The 19,113-nt window shown below is 35.4% G+C and overlaps 2 protein-coding genes across 3 annotated transcripts; both read left to right on the top strand.

The window, feature by feature from the left end:
* Nucleotides 1–8,364: 8,364 nt before the first annotated feature.
* On the top strand, nucleotides 8,365–12,554 carry LOC120016066 (cyclic nucleotide-gated ion channel 2-like). The gene is made up of 8 exons (XM_038868646.1): nucleotides 8,365–8,598; nucleotides 8,720–9,335; nucleotides 10,338–10,553; nucleotides 10,665–10,981; nucleotides 11,262–11,373; nucleotides 11,458–11,694; nucleotides 11,783–11,869; nucleotides 11,960–12,554. The coding sequence occupies exons 1-8, from the start codon at nucleotides 8,561–8,563 to the stop codon at nucleotides 12,443–12,445; spliced, it is 2,109 nt and encodes a 702-aa protein (XP_038724574.1). The 5' UTR covers nucleotides 8,365–8,560; the 3' UTR covers nucleotides 12,446–12,554.
* A 1,137-nt stretch (nucleotides 12,555–13,691) lies between these two features.
* Nucleotides 13,692–18,509, top strand: LOC120017160 (phosphatidylinositol 3,4,5-trisphosphate 3-phosphatase and protein-tyrosine-phosphatase PTEN1-like). 2 transcript variants are annotated; one of them, XM_038870274.1, is made up of 8 exons: nucleotides 13,692–13,988; nucleotides 15,001–15,327; nucleotides 16,127–16,303; nucleotides 16,573–16,686; nucleotides 17,076–17,264; nucleotides 17,469–17,705; nucleotides 18,024–18,125; nucleotides 18,336–18,509. In XM_038870274.1, exons 2-8 carry the CDS (start codon nucleotides 15,040–15,042, stop codon nucleotides 18,480–18,482), a joined length of 1,254 nt encoding a protein of 417 aa, XP_038726202.1. In that variant the 5' UTR covers nucleotides 13,692–13,988; nucleotides 15,001–15,039; the 3' UTR covers nucleotides 18,483–18,509. The 2 variants fall into 2 exon arrangements, with proteins under 2 accessions (XP_038726202.1, XP_038726203.1); XM_038870275.1 differs by lacking the exon at nucleotides 13,692–13,988 and having other exon boundaries at nucleotides 14,700–15,327.
* Nucleotides 18,510–19,113: the final 604 nt, after the last annotated feature.

The raw sequence follows: 19,113 nt of genomic DNA, 5'->3' as shown, positions 1-19,113 counted from the left end.
CCCATTTACTTAATAATATTGTCCGTTATGTAGTTTCGATTCATTGTGGATACATTCGATTACCCTTTAAGACTTCGTTGACTCTTTAAATGATAGATGCTTATAAACCATATGATTGGTACTCCCCAAGTGATTGGGATTACAAGTACTCTTGACAAGTATGAAGCAATAATGGCGTAGACAGTAGTACTTGGTGATCTCTCTTTTCTTATAAACAATAATAATGACTCTCCCATTTACATCAACGATAGTCATCAATTAATGGTCTCTTTCCATAGGAAATCACAAGGAGCAATATAAGGTGGCCTATGAAAAGGCAAACATTTATGATATGTATATGATTTTACAAAAGAGTTGGATTTGTGGGTCCGGTGGGTCCACATCCATGCAAGCATGCAATATAGAAAAAGAAAAAAGTGTTATTCTAACATACACTACATGTATAAATCATGTAAGTAATAACGTGTGTGTGGGTGGGTGGGTGGGTGTGAAATTTACCATGGGAAGCTTCGTTGTGCATAAAGTGTATCTGTATATGTGTAAGTATGCATATGTGTGTGTGTTTGGAAATCCATGATTAACAGCAGTCCAAGATAGCGACAGTGCATATATGTATGTTCATACAATGGATTGTACCTAGAAAGCACGAATTAATGAATTATAATATTATATATCTATCCATTTGTGTGGGTCCTACTAATGGTACTTCCGTACTTGCACGTCATGTAATTCTAAGCTTGTTCTTGAAGACACGAATACTTCTAGTTTATGGGTAACCTCCCTGATTTTTGGTACTATATATATATATATATATAAAGTAGGTACAATTGACATTGCTTACTTTGATTCCTCGACAATCTTACCTAACCCTAATCCAAATTCTCACTTGTGTGGAAGGAATCCATTGTTTTAAGTTTATTCGGGAGGTTCAAAGTCGTATTCAAAACCTACTTAATTACTAAACTCTATAATATTTCTATGTCTTTCGTTGCTTTTATGGATGTATACGGTAATCAATTCAAGTGAAATGGAAATGCATTTCACCAATCGTGGGAACTCACGTTAACAATATTGTCTACTTTGGGTTCACTTTATACATCGAACACTCACGACTTTTTCTTCTTATGAGATATCGCCTATGGTACTTAAGCTCATAAACTGGCATGCCTCGTTTATATGAGATATATTTGAGTTTTTCTTATAAATCACATCACTTGATATTCTAAATGCGATGTGGGATAACAAGTCTCAGCCAAATCCACGGAAATTGACCATGGTTTTAGTGTCACTTAATTATCTCCATTTGCTTTGCTTTATTTTAACTACTGTCGTCTATATATAGTTCTATGCAAGTTGATAGTGCATATAATTAATAATCAACTATTAACATAAAGATCGATTAGCATGGGATTATGCCTTCCGATCCGGTTCCTCCTTTTTGTTTGAATTAAAACTTGGGGTATGTCCCTCGTATTTTCTACACTTTTTTTTTAATTTATGCATTATTCATTTAACTAAAAAAACATTGTGCATTCGATTCCTATCAAACATACATAAAATTTTTGTATGTATTTACCTATCATGTGTTGAGTATATCGTTACTCATTTCGGCCGTCAATCTATGTCTACTTTTTCTTTTTTTTTGTCCTAATTATGATACTCTTAGACGAGAAACCAACTTTACTAATAATTAACTAACTTTAATTAACTTAGACATAAGATTAAACAGCTATTCTCTTTCCCTCTATCAATTATTCAATTTCACTAGAGGTGAAAAGTACCAACCCTAATCCTACATAATAAAGGAAAACTAGTTACATGCTCGCGTTTCGCGTGACCCATAATTAATTTGAAAAATAAAGATTTTTGATAATTTTTAGATACTTTGTTACCATGATAAACAACAGAGCTTGAATTATAAAAAATGGAGATAATTGTGAAATGAACAAATAACTACAATACTTTTTAAAAGATTTTAAAAGGTTTTTAAAAGTGACAAAGTTTGAAGTGCAATTCACTTCACAAAGATTTTAATTATAATGCGAGTACATTCAGTAGCAAGATAATAGCACTGCTATATATAACATGAAATTATTGAATTGTAACATATGGTTGATCACATGAGACGGAAAAGACATGATGATTGAAAGCGTTTCTTAATACAACTTCAATTTAATTTAATTTAATTTTTTTACATGTGGCAAGAGTTTGAGCCATACAGAAGCAAATGTGACAGCTTCTAAAGCACTTCAGTATTTTGTAATACATTTATCGTAATTATATGATTATGATTATGATTGTTCAATTGCTTAGCCGTAACTTTTCATTATTTTACCTTTTTTAATCACTTTTTGTTATTCCTATTAGTATTTATGCACATTTAATTGGTGTTTGGCCATTATTTTACATCTTTTATGACTTTTTGTTGTTCCTAATAGTATTTATGCACATTTAATTGGTTATGATTGAAATAACATTGATTTTTCAGTAATTAACATATTTAATATTATGTTTATTTAATTTTTTAACATATTTAATATTATGTTTATTTAATTTTTGGTGGGTCTTTATTATTAGTATTGATGGTTTTCCTATAATTAAGGGGAAGCATTTTACCCCTCTTTTAGCTATTCTCCACAATTCAAGGAGAGGCATCCTTGAGGCTTCCATTTTATATATATAAATAAAAATAAATTGATGATTGATGATTGATGATCTCATGAATCATAAACTTATTATGATAAGAAAGGGAAACATAACGATTTCCCAAAAATGATCTCCTTTTTTATTATTGTCAAAAGTGAAAACGTGGTGCACGGTGGGGACTATGAATACAAATTAAATTTTCTTTCAATCATTGTATATATATGATCAACACAACTTGTGACTTGTCTACTTTTCTTGTTAATTAATTCCCCCCCCCCCCCCCCCCCCCCCCCCCCCCCTCCCCCCCCCCCCCCCCCCCCCCTCTCTCTCTCTAGCTCACACACATTACTTTTGAATGGGAACCAATATCAAAGAAGTATTGTAGAGAATATATAGACATGGTTTTTCATCTTTTGAATTATGCTCACAAGCCTATGAGGATTCATAGGTCAAGCCATAGTTTAATTAATTCATAGTCTTACAATATGGGCCGCACAGAGTCAATGAACCGGCCTCATTCCCGTTAATGTTTTAGAAATGCAAAATGTACGGAGATTTTTAGAAAGTAGTCTCCTAATTAATATACAGTGGATTTTGTTTGTTGAATATTTATTTTTTTCCAATATTTTTTTCCTGACAAATCAATATTCATCAAGTACGTGCTTGATGATTCTGTTTATTGTAGTATTCATGGAAATAAAACATATATATATAGATTCCTGATGTGAGTATTCATATATATTGATGCATGCATGTCAGCATACATGTGGGATTTGGCAGGCTGAGTGATGGCTGGAATGGCCATAGCCACACACAATAATAATTAATATTACAACCTTCTACAGATCGAGAGAGGCTATGCAAATACAAAGTCATTTGGATTTTGACCCCTTGGACCATGCACATCAACCTGGCTAGCCAGCCACACAGCCTTTACAAACAAAAACACATGCAACTTGGGCGGCTTTGGGACCATCTTCAACATTTTATGCATATATGTGTATATGAGAGGAGAAGTGTTCGCGTTTCTTACCTCATGAGAAAACGGTTCAAATCTTCCTTAACCCTCCCCTTAGCTAGCTTGTGAACAACAACGCTAAGCATTCCTTGAATCTATTATTTGACTGCGGATCAACAATACATCTAGGTAGAAATTAAGGTGATAGAATTAATAAAGGATGGTCTTAATCTAGCTATTTATTAACAAAGTGTTACCAGTGCAAAGGGACAAATTGTCACAGATGGTATATGTGGGTGTGTGGGCCGCATAAGGTGCATGTTTGGCACAACGAGTCCACAAGCGGTTTCGCTTTGCGGAACCGCTATGCCAAACAACATAACGGGAGAAGCTGATCCGTTGACACGACGCCAGCGGATCCGCTATCATCCGAAAAGCCCTGGATAGGAGTTCTTGAGATGGCGTCTAAAACATTTTTTTTACATTTTTTTAATCATGGGACCCACGTATCATACTGATTTTTGTCTTTTAGAAATTAATGTGGGCCCACTGTTAGTATACTTTACAACTGTTAGTTTAATAATAAATATTATTAGTTTAACTTATATTTTGTAATTATAATTAATATTATAAAATTTAATTTAATATCTATAAAAAAATGATTATATTATTAGCTTAAAAAAATTATGAAAAATACAAAAAACAAAATATTAAAATTTTAATTATGAAAAATATTGTAATACTTCGAATTATTTTTAACAGTTTTAATACTTAAAATACAAAATATTAAAATTTTATTAATTAATAATTAAAAACTAATATTATATTTATTAGATTAATTTTAAATATAAAAATAAAAAACTAATATTATAATACTTTATTTCAATAGTTTTTCCGCTAGCATAAACTTTTACTTCACCAAACACTTTATAGTATATTTCACAGTTTTAAGCTCAACATTTTTTTTACAGCATTTTCGCTAGCATTGAAAATCCAACTTTCCGCTCTGCCAAACAAAGCCAAGGATTTGAGACCTTAAATGGGATTTGTAGTACTTGTGTAAGTGGACGGGGCCACAAGTCTCTGTATTGTCGAGTTTGGTGGTGTTGGGAGAGCTACCTAGTGGGGTAATGTGGCTAAGTTTCTTGTGCCACTTTAGCCACATAGCCAAACTAGTAACAAACGTTTTTTCTAAGCTCAAACTAGTATGAGTTGGTGTTGGGCCTAGAAAAACAAAGTTGTATAGGCGAGTATGAATTGACCCCCAAATCGGACAAAATGTTACTGGTACAAAGGGATAGATGTTACATCTCAAATCATCTAGATGTTCTATTCTAATTATTTAAAATGATGGGAGGGTGAGTTTTGTTTTTATATTTAAATTTAAATTAAATATAAATAAGTAGGATATAGACTAGGTCAATTTATCATATGAAATCTCTAGATTTTGTTGGGATATTTTGAGGAGCGTAGAAGTTTTCAAATTTAAAAGTTAGTAAACATCTCTCTAACAATCACACATTTAGTTGTCAAATTAAAGAAGACACGAATGATGGGATCGATGATTAGATGTATCAATTAAATACTCTCCATCAAGTTCAAATCCACCGTGAAATCTCTTAATTTCTTCATGCAAACAAACACACACATCTATGTGTGATATAAATATATATATATATATAGAAATTCTTCAATACGCACTTAATTTATACAAACACACACATCTATGTGTGATATAAATATATATATATATAGAAATTCTTCTATACGCACTTAATTTATACATTTAAAATATGTATCATTCTTTAAGGGTGTAGATGAGTGAAATGATAAATGAGATTCATTATTTTGGATCGTATATGTTTTAAATTAATGATGAAAATATAAATGTGTATTTTAAGTGTATATAGGAAAATTTATATATATATATATATATATATATATCAGCGAATGAAAGACATGAATAGAAGGATTTATATGCAAATGCAATCATGGGTCCTACTAGGATTTGTGTTTATTGTGGGTAGAAAAAAAAAACAAAACAACCAATAAAGAAGAGAGAGAGAGAGGAGAAGAAAACAATACTGATTCATCTCAAATTAGTCTCAAATAATTGAAAAAAGACAAACAACTGATGATCTCCATGTGCAATAGGAGTGCAGTCATTTTCACCATCTTCCGTACAACAACAACACATTATTCAATTATTTTGTTTGTCCTAACATCAGTAATCAAACCAAGTTGATCAATAAGTACGGAGCCAGGAATTCATGTGAGAAGGATTGTTAAAAATTGATGGGGATTTCTCGGAAATTTCTTTTAGGTGTTTTGCATTATACCTATTTACAAACACATGTTATTGAGATTAGTTGATTAAGCATGTAGGTTTACCGAGAGTTGAGAGTTTTGAGATTAACTTACGAAGCAACATGGTCACACACTTGCTCCAACAAAGAAGAGTAGGAGATAAAGCGGTTCAGACAATTGTGTGTGTTTATATATATGTGTGTATGTATATATGTGTGTGTATATACAAATCAATCACCATATCAATGATTTATATATATATATATATATATATATATATATATATTACCAAATTAATTAACAAAACACACGATTGTAAGGAGGTGGGTTTGCTCTTATACACCCAATGAAATTCTCACATTTTTTGATGTAGGATTCTTAACCGCTGACAATTTTTAATGTGTTTTTCAGCATGTAGTCAAAAAAAAAAAAAAAACTGTACATAAACAATATATAATGATCACCTAAAAAAATTTGAAATTATTATGTTTTCATTTTTATTTGATGAAAAAAGAACAACTAATTATGAATTTTTTTTTAATAATCCTAGATAGACAAGCATATCATTTTTAATAAACCAAATTTGATTCCCTGTATTTATTTTTTACGGCCTATAGGAGGTGTTCAATGAAAATAATAATAACAATAATATTTTTTTTTATTTTTTCCTTATTTTTTTAATTAAGTGATTTGAAGATTATATATATTTTGTCTGATTATTAATTAATATTCGGGAGGGTTTCAATAAAAAAAAAACGTGAATTCTATTCATCCCTTCCCGAACTCTCTCTCCAAAATCATTACGAACCCTCCTCTCAAGTTTAGCATATTAATAATCTTCTAATAAAATTACCTTCACCTAACTCCGCTTGGGAGTAGCATATATTGTGGTATTATATATATGGTGATAGATTATAAATGTAGTATGAAATGCTGGCAGTGTTTGGTTGTATTTATGGTGGTAGCATAAAATTGTTGAAAATGTAGTGACAAATTATTTTATAGGGGTATTATGTATTTAAGTTGTAAGATATGTAAATAAATATTGAAGTAAATAATTCAGAAAATTAAGAAAAATAATTTAAATTAATATAAATAATTATAATTAACAATTTCATATATTTTGTAAATCTAAATATAAATACTTATAATATTATACAATTAAATTCATACTTTTCTTTGTAATATTAACATGCCAAACAGAACTCACTACCCACGAATAGAATAATGGAGAAAGGCAAGAAATGGCTTATCTCCCATTTTGAGCAGTTCAGATGCAGGTGAACTGAGCATTTAATCCAAACTTTTATTCATAAATCAATCAATAAGAAGAACACATGACAATCAATGAAGAAGATGATCTTACCTGGGTCGAACTCGCAACTCAGTTGGAGAGTCGAGATGAAGGAAGACACAAACATAAGCCGCGATGGAGGAAGACAAACATGTGTTACGTGAAAGGGTAATATGCTCATGACAACAACAAAGTAAGGATATTATGGGAAAGAAATGTTGAATTGTGTTGAAATGGTCCAATTAACCACAATTTCAAAATGGTCATAAAAATGTCTTAAAATTATCCCTATAATGCTACCAGTTAAATGGTTGTTTGGCAATCAAGTAACATTTATACTACTAGGTAGCCTAATGCCATCAAAAAAGGCTTCTCAAACGGACCCGTATTTTTAATCAATTACTATTTTATTGTCAAATAGATTTAAGAATATTTCGAGGTCATATTTATTCAAATCCAAAAGATATATGTTTGTGAATATATATATATGATTTATCACATAAGGGTCTAATGTAAGGACGTAAAATAAGAGTTACATTTTAATGATGTGAATGAATGAGATGACAAGTGGGATTCACTACTTTGGGTCCTAAATGTTTTAAATCAATTGTGTAAATATAAACCTTTATTTTACACCCTTATATTAGACTATTATGTGAGAAATCATATATATATATATATATATATAGGAATTCTCCTATAAGTACTCGAAGTAAGGACTTAAAATAAGTACATATGTTTTCACCATTGATTTAAAACATGTGGAACCCAAAACAGTGGATCCCACTAATCATTTCACTTAAATCAATGGTCAAAAAGCTGTATTTATTTTAAATCCTTAGTTTGAATACTTATAAGAGAATTCATATATATATATATACCGGACAAAAAATTAGGTTCATTGATTAAGATTTTCAAATACATAATCACAATTGGCAAATGTTGTTGGTTACAGTAAGAACACATTTTAGGGAGATTTGTGGTGTTGTTGATGGTGGTCTAGTCCGTGGTGATTCAAATGACATGGAGTGGTCATGCCTTTGCTTGACCCACCATGGACCCTGGCTCACTAGACGCCAACCCTTCCCCGACCACAACACCTTCTCATGGTTCCGTATATGTCTTTTCGTCTCTAATTACAACCATGACAACCCATTTCACATACTAACGGACACCATTCCTCCTCTGTATTTTCACTATTTTGACTCTCCCCATACCCTCCAAAACACGCACACGCCACCTCAACCTCAACCTCAAGCCTGAAGCCCCCTATATACAGCACCATTCTCTCTTCCATCAAATTCATTTTCTTCTTCTCTTAGTCGTCTCTCTCCCATGGTTCCTCCCTTCCCACCATGCCCTCTCAGTCCATCCTCCACTCCTTCCTCTCCAGGTCACTTGAATTTCATTTTTTGTATTCTGTTTTTGAATGCACTCCAGGTGTTTGGTCTGTGAGAGAAACAGAGTGATTTGTTTGGGTGGATTTATCATTTATGGGTTTTTTTTTGAAACAGGTGGACTGGAATTGTTGGGCATCAGTGCTCCGACGGTGACAGCGGCCATAATAACGGCGATGAGAACCCAATTTCGAACACCATCGAGTGCTACGCGTGCACTCAAGTGGGTGTGCCGGCGTTCCACTCAACCAGCTGCGACCGTGCACATCAACCGGAATGGGAGGCATCGGCTGGGTCGTCCCTAGTCCCGCACCACGCAAGAAAGACCACATCCCCGACACCTTCCCGCAGGCCATCGGGACCATTCGGCACCGTTCTAGACCCGCGTAGCAAGCGCGTGCAGAAGTGGAACCGCGTGATCCTTCTCTCACGTGGCATGTCGCTCGCCGTCGATTCTCTCTTCTTCTACTCGTTATCGATAGGTAGGAGCGGGTCTCCGTGCTTGTACATGGACGGTGGACTGGCCGCAATCGTCACCGTACTCCGCACGTGCGTGGATGCGGTGCACTTGTTCCATTTGTGGTTGCAGTTCCGGCTCGCGTACGTGTCGAGGGAGTCTCTGGTTGTTGGGTGCGGGAAACTCGTGTGGGACGCACGCGCCATCGCCTCTCATTACGTCAGCTCACTCAAGGGGTTCTGGTTCGACGCTTTCGTGATACTCCCGGTTCCCCAGGTACGTTTTTGGTTTAAGATTGCAGTGCTTCCAATCATATCTTGACACGTCATATTCTAGATCTTCACAATAACTGCATTGCAGCATATCTTGTTGTGAAATGTCAGAATTGCCCCTGCAGTGGTAAGCTGGCGGTTACGATGATGAGTGATTGTCAGTGATCGCAAGCAGGGGAGTAGTTTTTTGCAGTTTTAAGGGGTGGTGGTAGGGATAACGATTCCAACGACATATAAACTCAAAAAGGGCTACAGCTGGGGCTGCTGTAGTTATTACTATAGCACCCGTTGAGTACTCGTGGTGCTAGCCTACTCGCGGTGGTAGGTTAAGAATGTGTAATCGCGTACACAGGCCGACATGTCATAACTGGTTAATTCTGTTGGAAATCCTTCTTTTATGTAAAAAAAATAGGGGGAGAAGAATCGAAATGACTGTTGAACTTTGATGACTCAGTCGAGTCAATCCCTGAATTTCATTTCTGATCAAACAAATCCCTGACCTTTGATGAATATCCTCCATTACGTGTTTATGGCACTCTCCACCCCAACACGGCAATACACTCAGGGGCTTATTTGACTCAAAATAAAGTTGAGGGGCTGACTCGATTGAGTCATCAAAGTTCAAGGGTTATTTCGATTATTCTCCAATAGGGATGAAGAGTTCATATCCTTAAAAAGCATACAAAATGTTTCACCGCGGTCCTTAATTAGACAATATCTATATAAACATGACTTGAATCTCAACTCTAATAACCTTGTTGGTAAATTCACAGCTTATGCTCTGTCTAAATTAATTTTGCCAAACACATTCGCATCGTATTTTATATACTTTAACATAAATCAATAGTGTTTCAGCCATACTCTGTACCAAATGGACCCTAAGTAGTGTCAATCTTGTGTAGATTGCAATCCTGTTTTCTCATGAGTTAATATACAGGGTACCTTTTTATTCAGTGCTTCACATGATATCTGCTACATTTGGGAGTCTGATTTTTCTCTTTTGCAGGCTGTGTTTTGGTTAGTTGTGCCGAGATTGATAAGAGAAGAACAGATTAAGCTGATCATGACAATACTTCTCTTGATCTTCTTATTCCAATTCCTCCCCAAAGTCTACCACAGTATATACTTGATGAGGAGAATGCAGAAGGTCACAGGCTACATCTTTGGCACCATTTGGTGGGGTTTTGGCCTCAACCTTATCGCCTACTTGATTGCCTCTCATGTAAGTCTGCTCAAAACTTCCTCTTAATTGTTTGCATCAAGCTTCTTTCAGGACCAAATCGCGGGGGTTAACAGATGTGTACTTGATTGCCTGTCATTTTGTTTTCTACAGGTTGCTGGTGGTTGCTGGTATGTCCTTGCCATTCAACGTGTTGCTTCATGCCTCCGGCAGCAATGCAACAAAAGAGGAAATTGCAATCTCATGTTGGCTTGCTCAGAAGAAGTCTGTTATAAGTTTCTATTTCCAACAGACTCCATTGGAAATCCATGTGGAGGCAATTCAACGACAATTGTCAGGAAGCCGTTGTGCTTGGATAGTAATGGGCCATTTAAATATGGCATATATTCGTGGGCTCTTCCTGTTGTTTCTAGCAATTCTTTGGCCGTCAAGATTATATATCCTATATTTTGGGGTTTAATGACCCTCAGGTAAATGAGAACTTATGTTCTACTTTGTCAATTGTTTCTCTGAAGTTCATCGTTCGTGAATCAATGCTGGGCTGATGTGTAATTTGATTAATTCCGAATTGAGGTTCCTGCAGGTGCACGCTTAAATTGCTATGCTCATGTTTAACCGATATAACACTTGAAGTCTTGAATTCTTTCGCTTTAATATTTTCTCGAAATCAAATGTCGTGGCAGGAGTTGCCTCTTCTTCGTTCATAATTTTTTTCTTATCTAACCTTACATTATATGCCTAAACTTGCAGCACCTTTGGCAATGATCTTGAGCCAACAAGTAACTGGCTTGAACTAATGTTCAGTATCTGCACTGTGCTCTGTGGTTTGTTACTTTTTACTTTACTGATTGGCAATATTCAGGTGAGTTATGATTCACATCATCATTTTGCTAATATTTTCCGACTTCTAGGTCAGGTTGCTAAGGATTTTGTTATTGGTCATCAGGTCTTTTTGCACGCCATCATGGCTAGGAAAAGGAAAATGCAGCTTAAATATCGAGACATGGAATGGTGGATGAGACGGAGACAGTTGCCATCACGCTTGATACACAGAGTTCGCCAGTATGAACGTCAAAGATGGGCAACCATGGGAGGAGAGGATGAGATGGAATTGATCAAAGACTTGCCCGAAGGCCTTCGAAGGGACATTAAACGCTATCTTTGCCTAGAACTCATAAAAAAGGTAATTACTTATCCAATGCAGAACCTGTCTCATTCTGCTAGTTTTTGGAGACTTGCAGAAACTCTTATTGCATTGTCTCTCTTAAAAGGTACCTCTGTTCCATAACATGGATGATCTTATTCTTGACAACATCTGTGATCGTGTTAAGCCTCTTGTGTTCTCTAAAGATGAAAAGGTGCAAACTTGTAACACAAAAAGTCCTTTTCTTACCTAATCCTAAAACAATATAAGTTTTTCTGAACCTTCCAATGTCCCCATTGAACAGATTATCAGAGAAGGAGATCCTGTGCCATGGATGCTATTCATAGTCCGAGGACGCATAAAGAGAATGCAAAGCCTTAGCAAGGGCGTGATAGGTACAAGCGCTCTTGAACCTGGAGGCTTTCTGGGTGATGAGCTTCTGTCTTGGTGCCTTCGCCGACCATTCATGGATCGGCTTCCAGCATCATCTGCAACATTTGTTTGTACAGAACCGGCAGAAGCATTTGGTCTTGATGCTAAACATCTCAAGTACATCACAGACCACTTCCGCTACAAATTCGCCAATGAGAGGCTCAAGCGAACAGCTAGATATTACTCGTCGAATTGGCGAACATGGGCCGCTGTGAACATCCAACTTTCCTGGCGTCGTTACAGGATGAGGACTCAAGGACCAGTGATTACTGTAACAGAAAATCAGAGCAGTGAGCGGAGGTTGTTGCAGTATGCTGCCATGTTCATGTCAATAAGGCCGCATGACCACCTTGAGTAAGGGTAAACTTTAAAAAAAAAAATGAAAAAAACTTGTAATTTTTCTTTCTGTTCACCCCTGGTTGAATAAATTTTGTTTCTTTAGTTAAAAATTAGAGACTTTCTTTTCATTGATTCAATTGAGGGATGAAAGAACAATGTGAAGGGTTGCTGGCCTTTGGGAGTTTTGGGTTTAGTCCCAAACTTTCTACAAATCCAATAATGGTGTGTTTATAAGGAGGTTTTTAAAGGGTTTTTTTCCCCTCCTCAAGGGGAGGGTTGTCAAAAAGGTTTTGTCAATCTAAGTGCCTGTTTGGCGGTGTCAAACAGGCCACAAACGGTCAGCGGATCCGTTGACATGAAAGAAGCTCCCATTATTTTTCATTTTTCTCAGCGGTCCGCTGCATCCTTTATTTTTTTTTTTCATTTTTCTGTTGTGGGATCCACCCCCATCATGATTTTTTGACTTTTTACATTATTTAATGTGGGTCCCACAACCTAATCATATATATTTAATATATTATTTAGTTTTATAAATATTTTTGCCAATAAATTTAATATTTATAATTAATATTATAAAAATTAATTTAATATTTATAAAATAAATAAAATACACATTAATGATCTTCATATAAAAACTTATTATTTTATTTATTTGACTAATTAAAATTTTCAATTTTGATAAAAAAAATTCTAATATAGTTAAATTAATTTTAATAATAAATTATATTTATTAAATTAACTTTAATAACAAAATGATTAACAAATGATTATTAAATTCAAAATAATACTTTTAGTCAACAGTTTTTCCGCTAGCGTCAGTTTTTAATTCACCAAACACCTCACAGCATTTCCGTTAGTATTGAAAATCAATTTTTCCGCTGTGCCAAACGGAGCCTAAGAGTCAATACTTAATGAGTAATGCTAAGCCTTACGACCCTCGATTTATATTCTCACTTTATGTGGCATATGAGATGGTCATTGATTATAAATATATATGTACGGTCCTCTTAACATCAAATACTCTTACATTGATTGGAGGTAAAATGAGAGATGGATTGAGCGTAAAATGAAGATCATAAAATGGGGCCTCAATCATTTTCCCCATAGTTTGAGGTAAGGTATTAAAAAATGGCAATATTTTCTTAAGAAAAAAATTGGATTGTGTGGGGGGTAAATGTTAATATTACTAAAATACCCCTACTAGTAGCCGTTAGAAGTCCCGCCTTTGCTTTAACGGTCAAGACTGATAGACCCTGATAGAGAAACCCTAATGTCTCGCCTCATTTTGCTCCAAATTAGGGGCTGAGAAGCGGGAGCGACACGATCTCCAAAATTAGCAGATAGAGAATGTCGATTCTCCATTTACTCTATTATTTTTTTTTCCTCTTTGGGACAAATTCAATATGGATATCCTCTTCTCTGCCTGGCCCCCCTGATCTCTATCAATTCACCTTTCCCAGGGAGGTTCTCCAGTTTCTTCAATTGGGTCCCTGGGGAATTCTTCTGGGGGCTTCGATTTCTCTTTTAAATGCAAATCAAGAGTTTCATGTTCAGCATTACAGGTGAGGTTTTGACTTTCTTCTCTAAAATATGATTCAGATTTCAAAGGATTATGGCTGTTTTCGTGATTTGATTTCACCGGAGATTGGTTGTATCCATGCCAATATTTTATTGAACAAATTTTGGTAATTTTCTTTTTATTTGAAGGATTATGATTAGGTTTAATAGTTTTTGAACCCTCCACTATGCCTATTTATTAAAATTGAGAGAATTGTTAAATTTGGTGATATGTATGTTGGTACCATTCCACGAGTTGGTGCGTTGTGAGTGATTGGGAATGGTGGTACTGATTGTGATCTGGTGATTAGTTCTTTTGCTTAATATGATGTGGAGGGAAAGAATGTGGTTCCGAGCTGGATTTAATGAACAGGTTGAATGTAACTCATAATGCGGTGTAGCATGCGAAGTTACCAGAATCAAATTACTGGTACTATTAGCAGGGATTCAATGGGCAGTGATTATTCATGAGATGACTTGTTTGAGTTGTACACAAAACTTGGTTAGGGTATGATTCTATATCTCACAATAATGTTGGTGTTTTTTTTCCCTTGGTTTCTTTCAAATGTAGATGAGTTTTGGACTTAAATTGCTCTCATTTCAAAGCAAAAAATATTGTAGGAAACTAGGAATTAAGTTGATGTGCAACTACGCTGTTGTCTTATCCCTAAGCTAGTGTTTTCTGGTGTAATTATGAATTCTCGACTCCATGTCTGCTCTGAATTTCATTTAAAGAGGATATCAAGAAAGGGAATAAGCTTATTTGAAGTGTGTAATTCACTAATTTCCCAATATTGGTGATGAAGTTGCTTTCTTGGAAAATCTATCTAGTCAAGGTATTAGACTGGCCACACAAAGGCGCTCCCATACTCTCCCAAAGACCAATGCCATCACTTCTTCCGCAAAAAGACCAATGCAATCACCTTTCCCTCACAGAAATAGGAAGTTGATTTTTGACATAGCGGAGACAATGTTTCTTATTCTGTTTTCGTTTTCACTTAAGCATGGTCATTACAGGTATCTGTATGCAACCAGGGCCATCTTACCTCCAGCCAAATGGGATTGAAATTTTCGAAGCAGGGGCCAGGGAAGGCTGGACGCGCAAGTTTACTCCATGACCAGCTTTCACTGGTTAAATATCTCACCCAGAGCTCTTATATTCGCACTTGGGTATCCAAGCATTGGAGGAGGATGCTTGTTGGTGGGTATGATCTTGACATGTCATATATTACAGATCGTCTGTTAGCAATGTCATTCCCTTCAGAACGTGTGCGAGCAATGTATCGTAATCCTCTATGGCAGGTTAAATCTGTGCTGGATATGAGGCACCAAGTGCATTATAAGGTGTTTTCTGAAACAAGTGGACCATTTAATTTACAGTCTTTAATTAGTCCTTTCAATTATCATATGATACTCATGCTTCAGCAAGAACGTATGTTTTCTCTTGGAATGTTTTTGATGTTTCCGGATAGAGAGCAACTGATACCCTAGTTCCCTTTAATAAAAAACAATTTCCTGTATCTTCGTGATTGTGGGATGCAGAAACTTGAATTTGGCCTATCTAAACTTCAGGTTTTGCAGCCCGCCACGGCTGAATTTTTATGTCAATAAATTGGTAAATGCCTAGCTATACGTACACACAAACTGAGTTTAATATAGCATTGATTTTGGTTGAATTAGTAGCATTTTTTAGGACTTAGGTTGAGTTTATGCTATTTTCTTTTTATTTTTTACACGGTTTTCCTTAAAAAACAGCATTCCAAAACTCAACCCTAGTAGAAGATTTTGCTCAAGATAGTGCTGAAGTGGAGGAATATATCTATGTGTTCATCACCAATCAATTCTGGGAAAAACTCAACTTCCTTTCAGAAATTAATTACAATCTCATGAACACATAATATCCTGGGAATTACGTACGTCTGGCTCGTATAATATCATGTCAATGCATATTACTTAAAGCTTTAAGACTACCTAATTGGGCACATGATTTTGGTGAGTATTTCATCAACTCAGAATTTAATGGATCGCTGCATATTAGTCATTTTTTCATGTAATACTAATTGAAAGTTGACAATATTCAGTCCATTCATCAATCCATCTCTCTCTCTCCCCATATCTAATCCCATTTTATTTACTTTTGCAGATCTTTAATTTATGCATAGAAGAATCTTATGATCCATCACATTTTCATGGTCGTGTCGAGAGATATCCTTTTGATGATAACCACGTCCCTCCTCTTCAAATCATCAAACTTTTTTGTGAGAGCGTGCATTCATGGTTATCACTTGACCCAAAAAATATTGCAGTTATACATTGCATGGTATAACTTACTCTACCTGATTTATTGTTTGAGAAAGATTCCTTTATGAGCCATCTTTACAATTTCCTAAGTATTCATAATGAATGTGAGAGCTGAATTTGGATATCTTCATGAGTAACAAAATAGAAAAGAAAACAATTTTTTTTTTAAAATTTCTGCAATTCCATCTTTCTTGCTGTGTTGGGCTTAGGTAACATATTGAATTCCTTTTTTTCCTTTATAATCCATATTTTCGCTTTATTTGTTAGCTTGTCACTTGAATTTTGCAGGCAGGGAAAGGTCGTACAGGCTTGATGGTGTGTGCCTACCTTGTTTACTCTGGTATGTTGGCGGAGGAGGCACTCCAGTTATATGCACTTAAACGAACCACCAACAATGAAGGGGTATGTGACTTTAGGCATGCGAATAAGATTTTAGAAAGTGACGACATTGTGACAATAGATGATAATGAATGCATCTTTGCTGCTTGCCATTTGAATAGATTAATGAAGTGTTTATGAAAATGTCTGTCGGGAATAAATTGGAAGAAACCAGAAAAATTTTGGAATCTAAAGAAGTAATTTAAACAAGGTACAGTTAGTTCACTTTGAAATTTGATGTCAATGCAACAAGAGATGACTGAATGCACTATCTGCTTATTTGGCTGCTTTCTAGAAACCACGTCAATCTCATTAGAATGAAATGCATGAAAAGTTACACTCTCAGTCTCTTTTCGTTCTTTATGTTTCTCATGGTATTCCTAAATTAAATAATTATTCTTCATGCATTGCAGGTATCAATACCAAGTCAACGCCGTTATGTGGGTTACTGGGCCAATGTACTTGGTTTTCCCAGGTTAGTTGGTAATGTCCCTCCTGAAGTGAACTTGCCTCCAGTATGTAGCAGAGAATTGCGGCGAATTCGACTTTATGACATAGTTGATACTGCCTCTGTCTTTTTCGTGGTATCAGAGTTGCAAAAGGTAAGTCCGTAGAATGACCCAAGTTGAACTTGAGTTCAAAACATTGCTTGAGTATGGATTCTCACGTCTAGGATGTGCTATTTGTTTGTCACCAGAATTTTTTACCTTTGCACCTCAGTTCTGATGTTATCTAATTGTTAGTTCGGGGATTCTATGATTCTATTGTCCTTCCACTCTAAAGGAAGATTAACCCTTTTTTCACAGATTCCTGATCACCTATACCGTCCATCAGTGGAAGTTTCCAAGGGTTGCTGCAGACCAATTAAGAAAGGATATCAGAGAAATAACAGCCCAAGATACTATATCTCGTTTGTTGAAGATGATGGACAAGGGACAAAGTCAGCGCTAGAAGAACCACATGTTGTAGTTCAAATGGACACTGAGAGTCCCATGCTTTACAAAAAGACCTGCCTTGACTATTATTTCGATAAACCTATACGGGTAAGTTGTTAGAAGTACATTCACCAAAATTTCTCTCTTTTTCCCATGTTGTTCTGTAACAGAGTCAGAGTTCATAACAACGAGGCTGTCAGAAATTATATTGAAGAAGATTGGATTTATTGCTCGCTGTCTGAAACAGCCATGCGGGATAGAAACACTTCCCATCCAGAAATAAAATAATTTTCAGTATGCAATGTTTATGTGGTATTGTGTAATTTGGTCAGTAAGAATTCTCATGTGAAATGTGCTTCAAGAAAATGATGAACCTTTTATTTTTGTTGTGGTTGATATCTAAGGCATGAAATGATAATTTAACAGGTGACTGGAGATGTGCGTGCCATATTCTATGAGAAAATGTTCGGAGGGCGTCTTTTCTATTCCTGCTTCAATACAGCTTTCATAAAAAATAGCTTACTGCAGGTAACCCTATTGTTTTCATTGGGAGAGTTATTAGTTTTAATTCATTGGACTCCATTCCAAAAAGTTGCCAAAAGAATTACGCGGTTTTAGCTTTGCCAAGTGTTTGTAAACAAACAGTACTTTGTGTGAAGCAACACTATTTCGCCATTCATTAGAGAAAGACAGAGCCCTGTATCTACTTTTATCTGGATATATGGTTTCTTCTTGCAGTTATCTCTTCGAGATTTGGATAAGGTTGGGAATAAAGGTAGAGCAATATGTGGGTCTGAATTCTGCTTGGAGTTGCTGTTTGGTCCTGCAAATCCTAGCGGCTCACTGGTGCCTGATGATGATAATTCCAATGATGAGCTATTCTGAAGTGTAAGTCATTGTTAAAGAGAGATAACAGGTCATAGATATTTCTTTATAAACAAACCTCTCATGATTTTTTCACAAAGTGGTCATGGCAAATCTTCTGCAGCTTTTACAGTAGTGCACCAATACATTTGCTTGTTCTTCTGTCTTGTTTTTCATGGGGCGGAAGGGCTTAGGAATGATTTTTGTATATTAGAATTCAAGAGAATTTGCATAATTTGTTTCAATCTTTTTATTGGCTGGGAAACAACAAGTCTTATTGTCACTTGTCTTTGTATAGCCTTCTGGGTCTGCCATTTCTTGATCTGTTGGAGACGTACCTTTAATCAGATACCTTCATCGCATTTGGGTTGTAAATAGCTCTTCCTCTTGTAATATTCTCAATTATAAGATTGTGCATTTGTACCCAAATGGTTACCAGTAAAATAAATTATATATCCCTCCCCTGCACTTCATTTACATATGGGTTTGTCAGATATCTAAGGACTGTGAGGTTGATTCATTTCAGTCCAAAGACCATGAAACTTATTTAGATCCACTTTAGCTCCTCAAATGAGGTGAGAAATAAATTTTAGATTTTTTTTGAAATTTTAACTATATTGAAATTTCTTAGGAATAGATGATGGAAAAAATG

Source organism: Tripterygium wilfordii, chromosome 15 (genome assembly GCF_013401445.1).
Source record: "Tripterygium wilfordii isolate XIE 37 chromosome 15, ASM1340144v1, whole genome shotgun sequence".
NCBI classification, from domain to species: Eukaryota; Viridiplantae; Streptophyta; class Magnoliopsida; order Celastrales; family Celastraceae; genus Tripterygium; species Tripterygium wilfordii.
This window is presented reverse-complemented; position numbering and strand designations above follow the sequence as displayed.

Bases quoted from the DNA above. Each gene is read 5' to 3' on its own strand.
- LOC120017160 (XM_038870274.1), top strand. From the start codon at position 15,040: ATGGGATTGAAATTTTCGAAGCAGGGGCCAGGGAAGGCTGGACGCGCA. The intron at 15,328-16,126 runs GTGTTTTCTGAA...TTACTTTTGCAG, and splicing joins GGCACCAAGTGCATTATAAG to ATCTTTAATTTATGCATAGA. The intron at 16,304-16,572 runs GTATAACTTACT...TGAATTTTGCAG, and splicing joins TTGCAGTTATACATTGCATG to GCAGGGAAAGGTCGTACAGG.
- LOC120016066 (XM_038868646.1), top strand. From the start codon at position 8,561: ATGCCCTCTCAGTCCATCCTCCACTCCTTCCTCTCCAG. The intron at 10,554-10,664 runs GTAAGTCTGCTC...TGTTTTCTACAG, and splicing joins CCTACTTGATTGCCTCTCAT to GTTGCTGGTGGTTGCTGGTA. The intron at 11,374-11,457 runs GTGAGTTATGAT...ATTGGTCATCAG, and splicing joins TACTGATTGGCAATATTCAG to GTCTTTTTGCACGCCATCAT.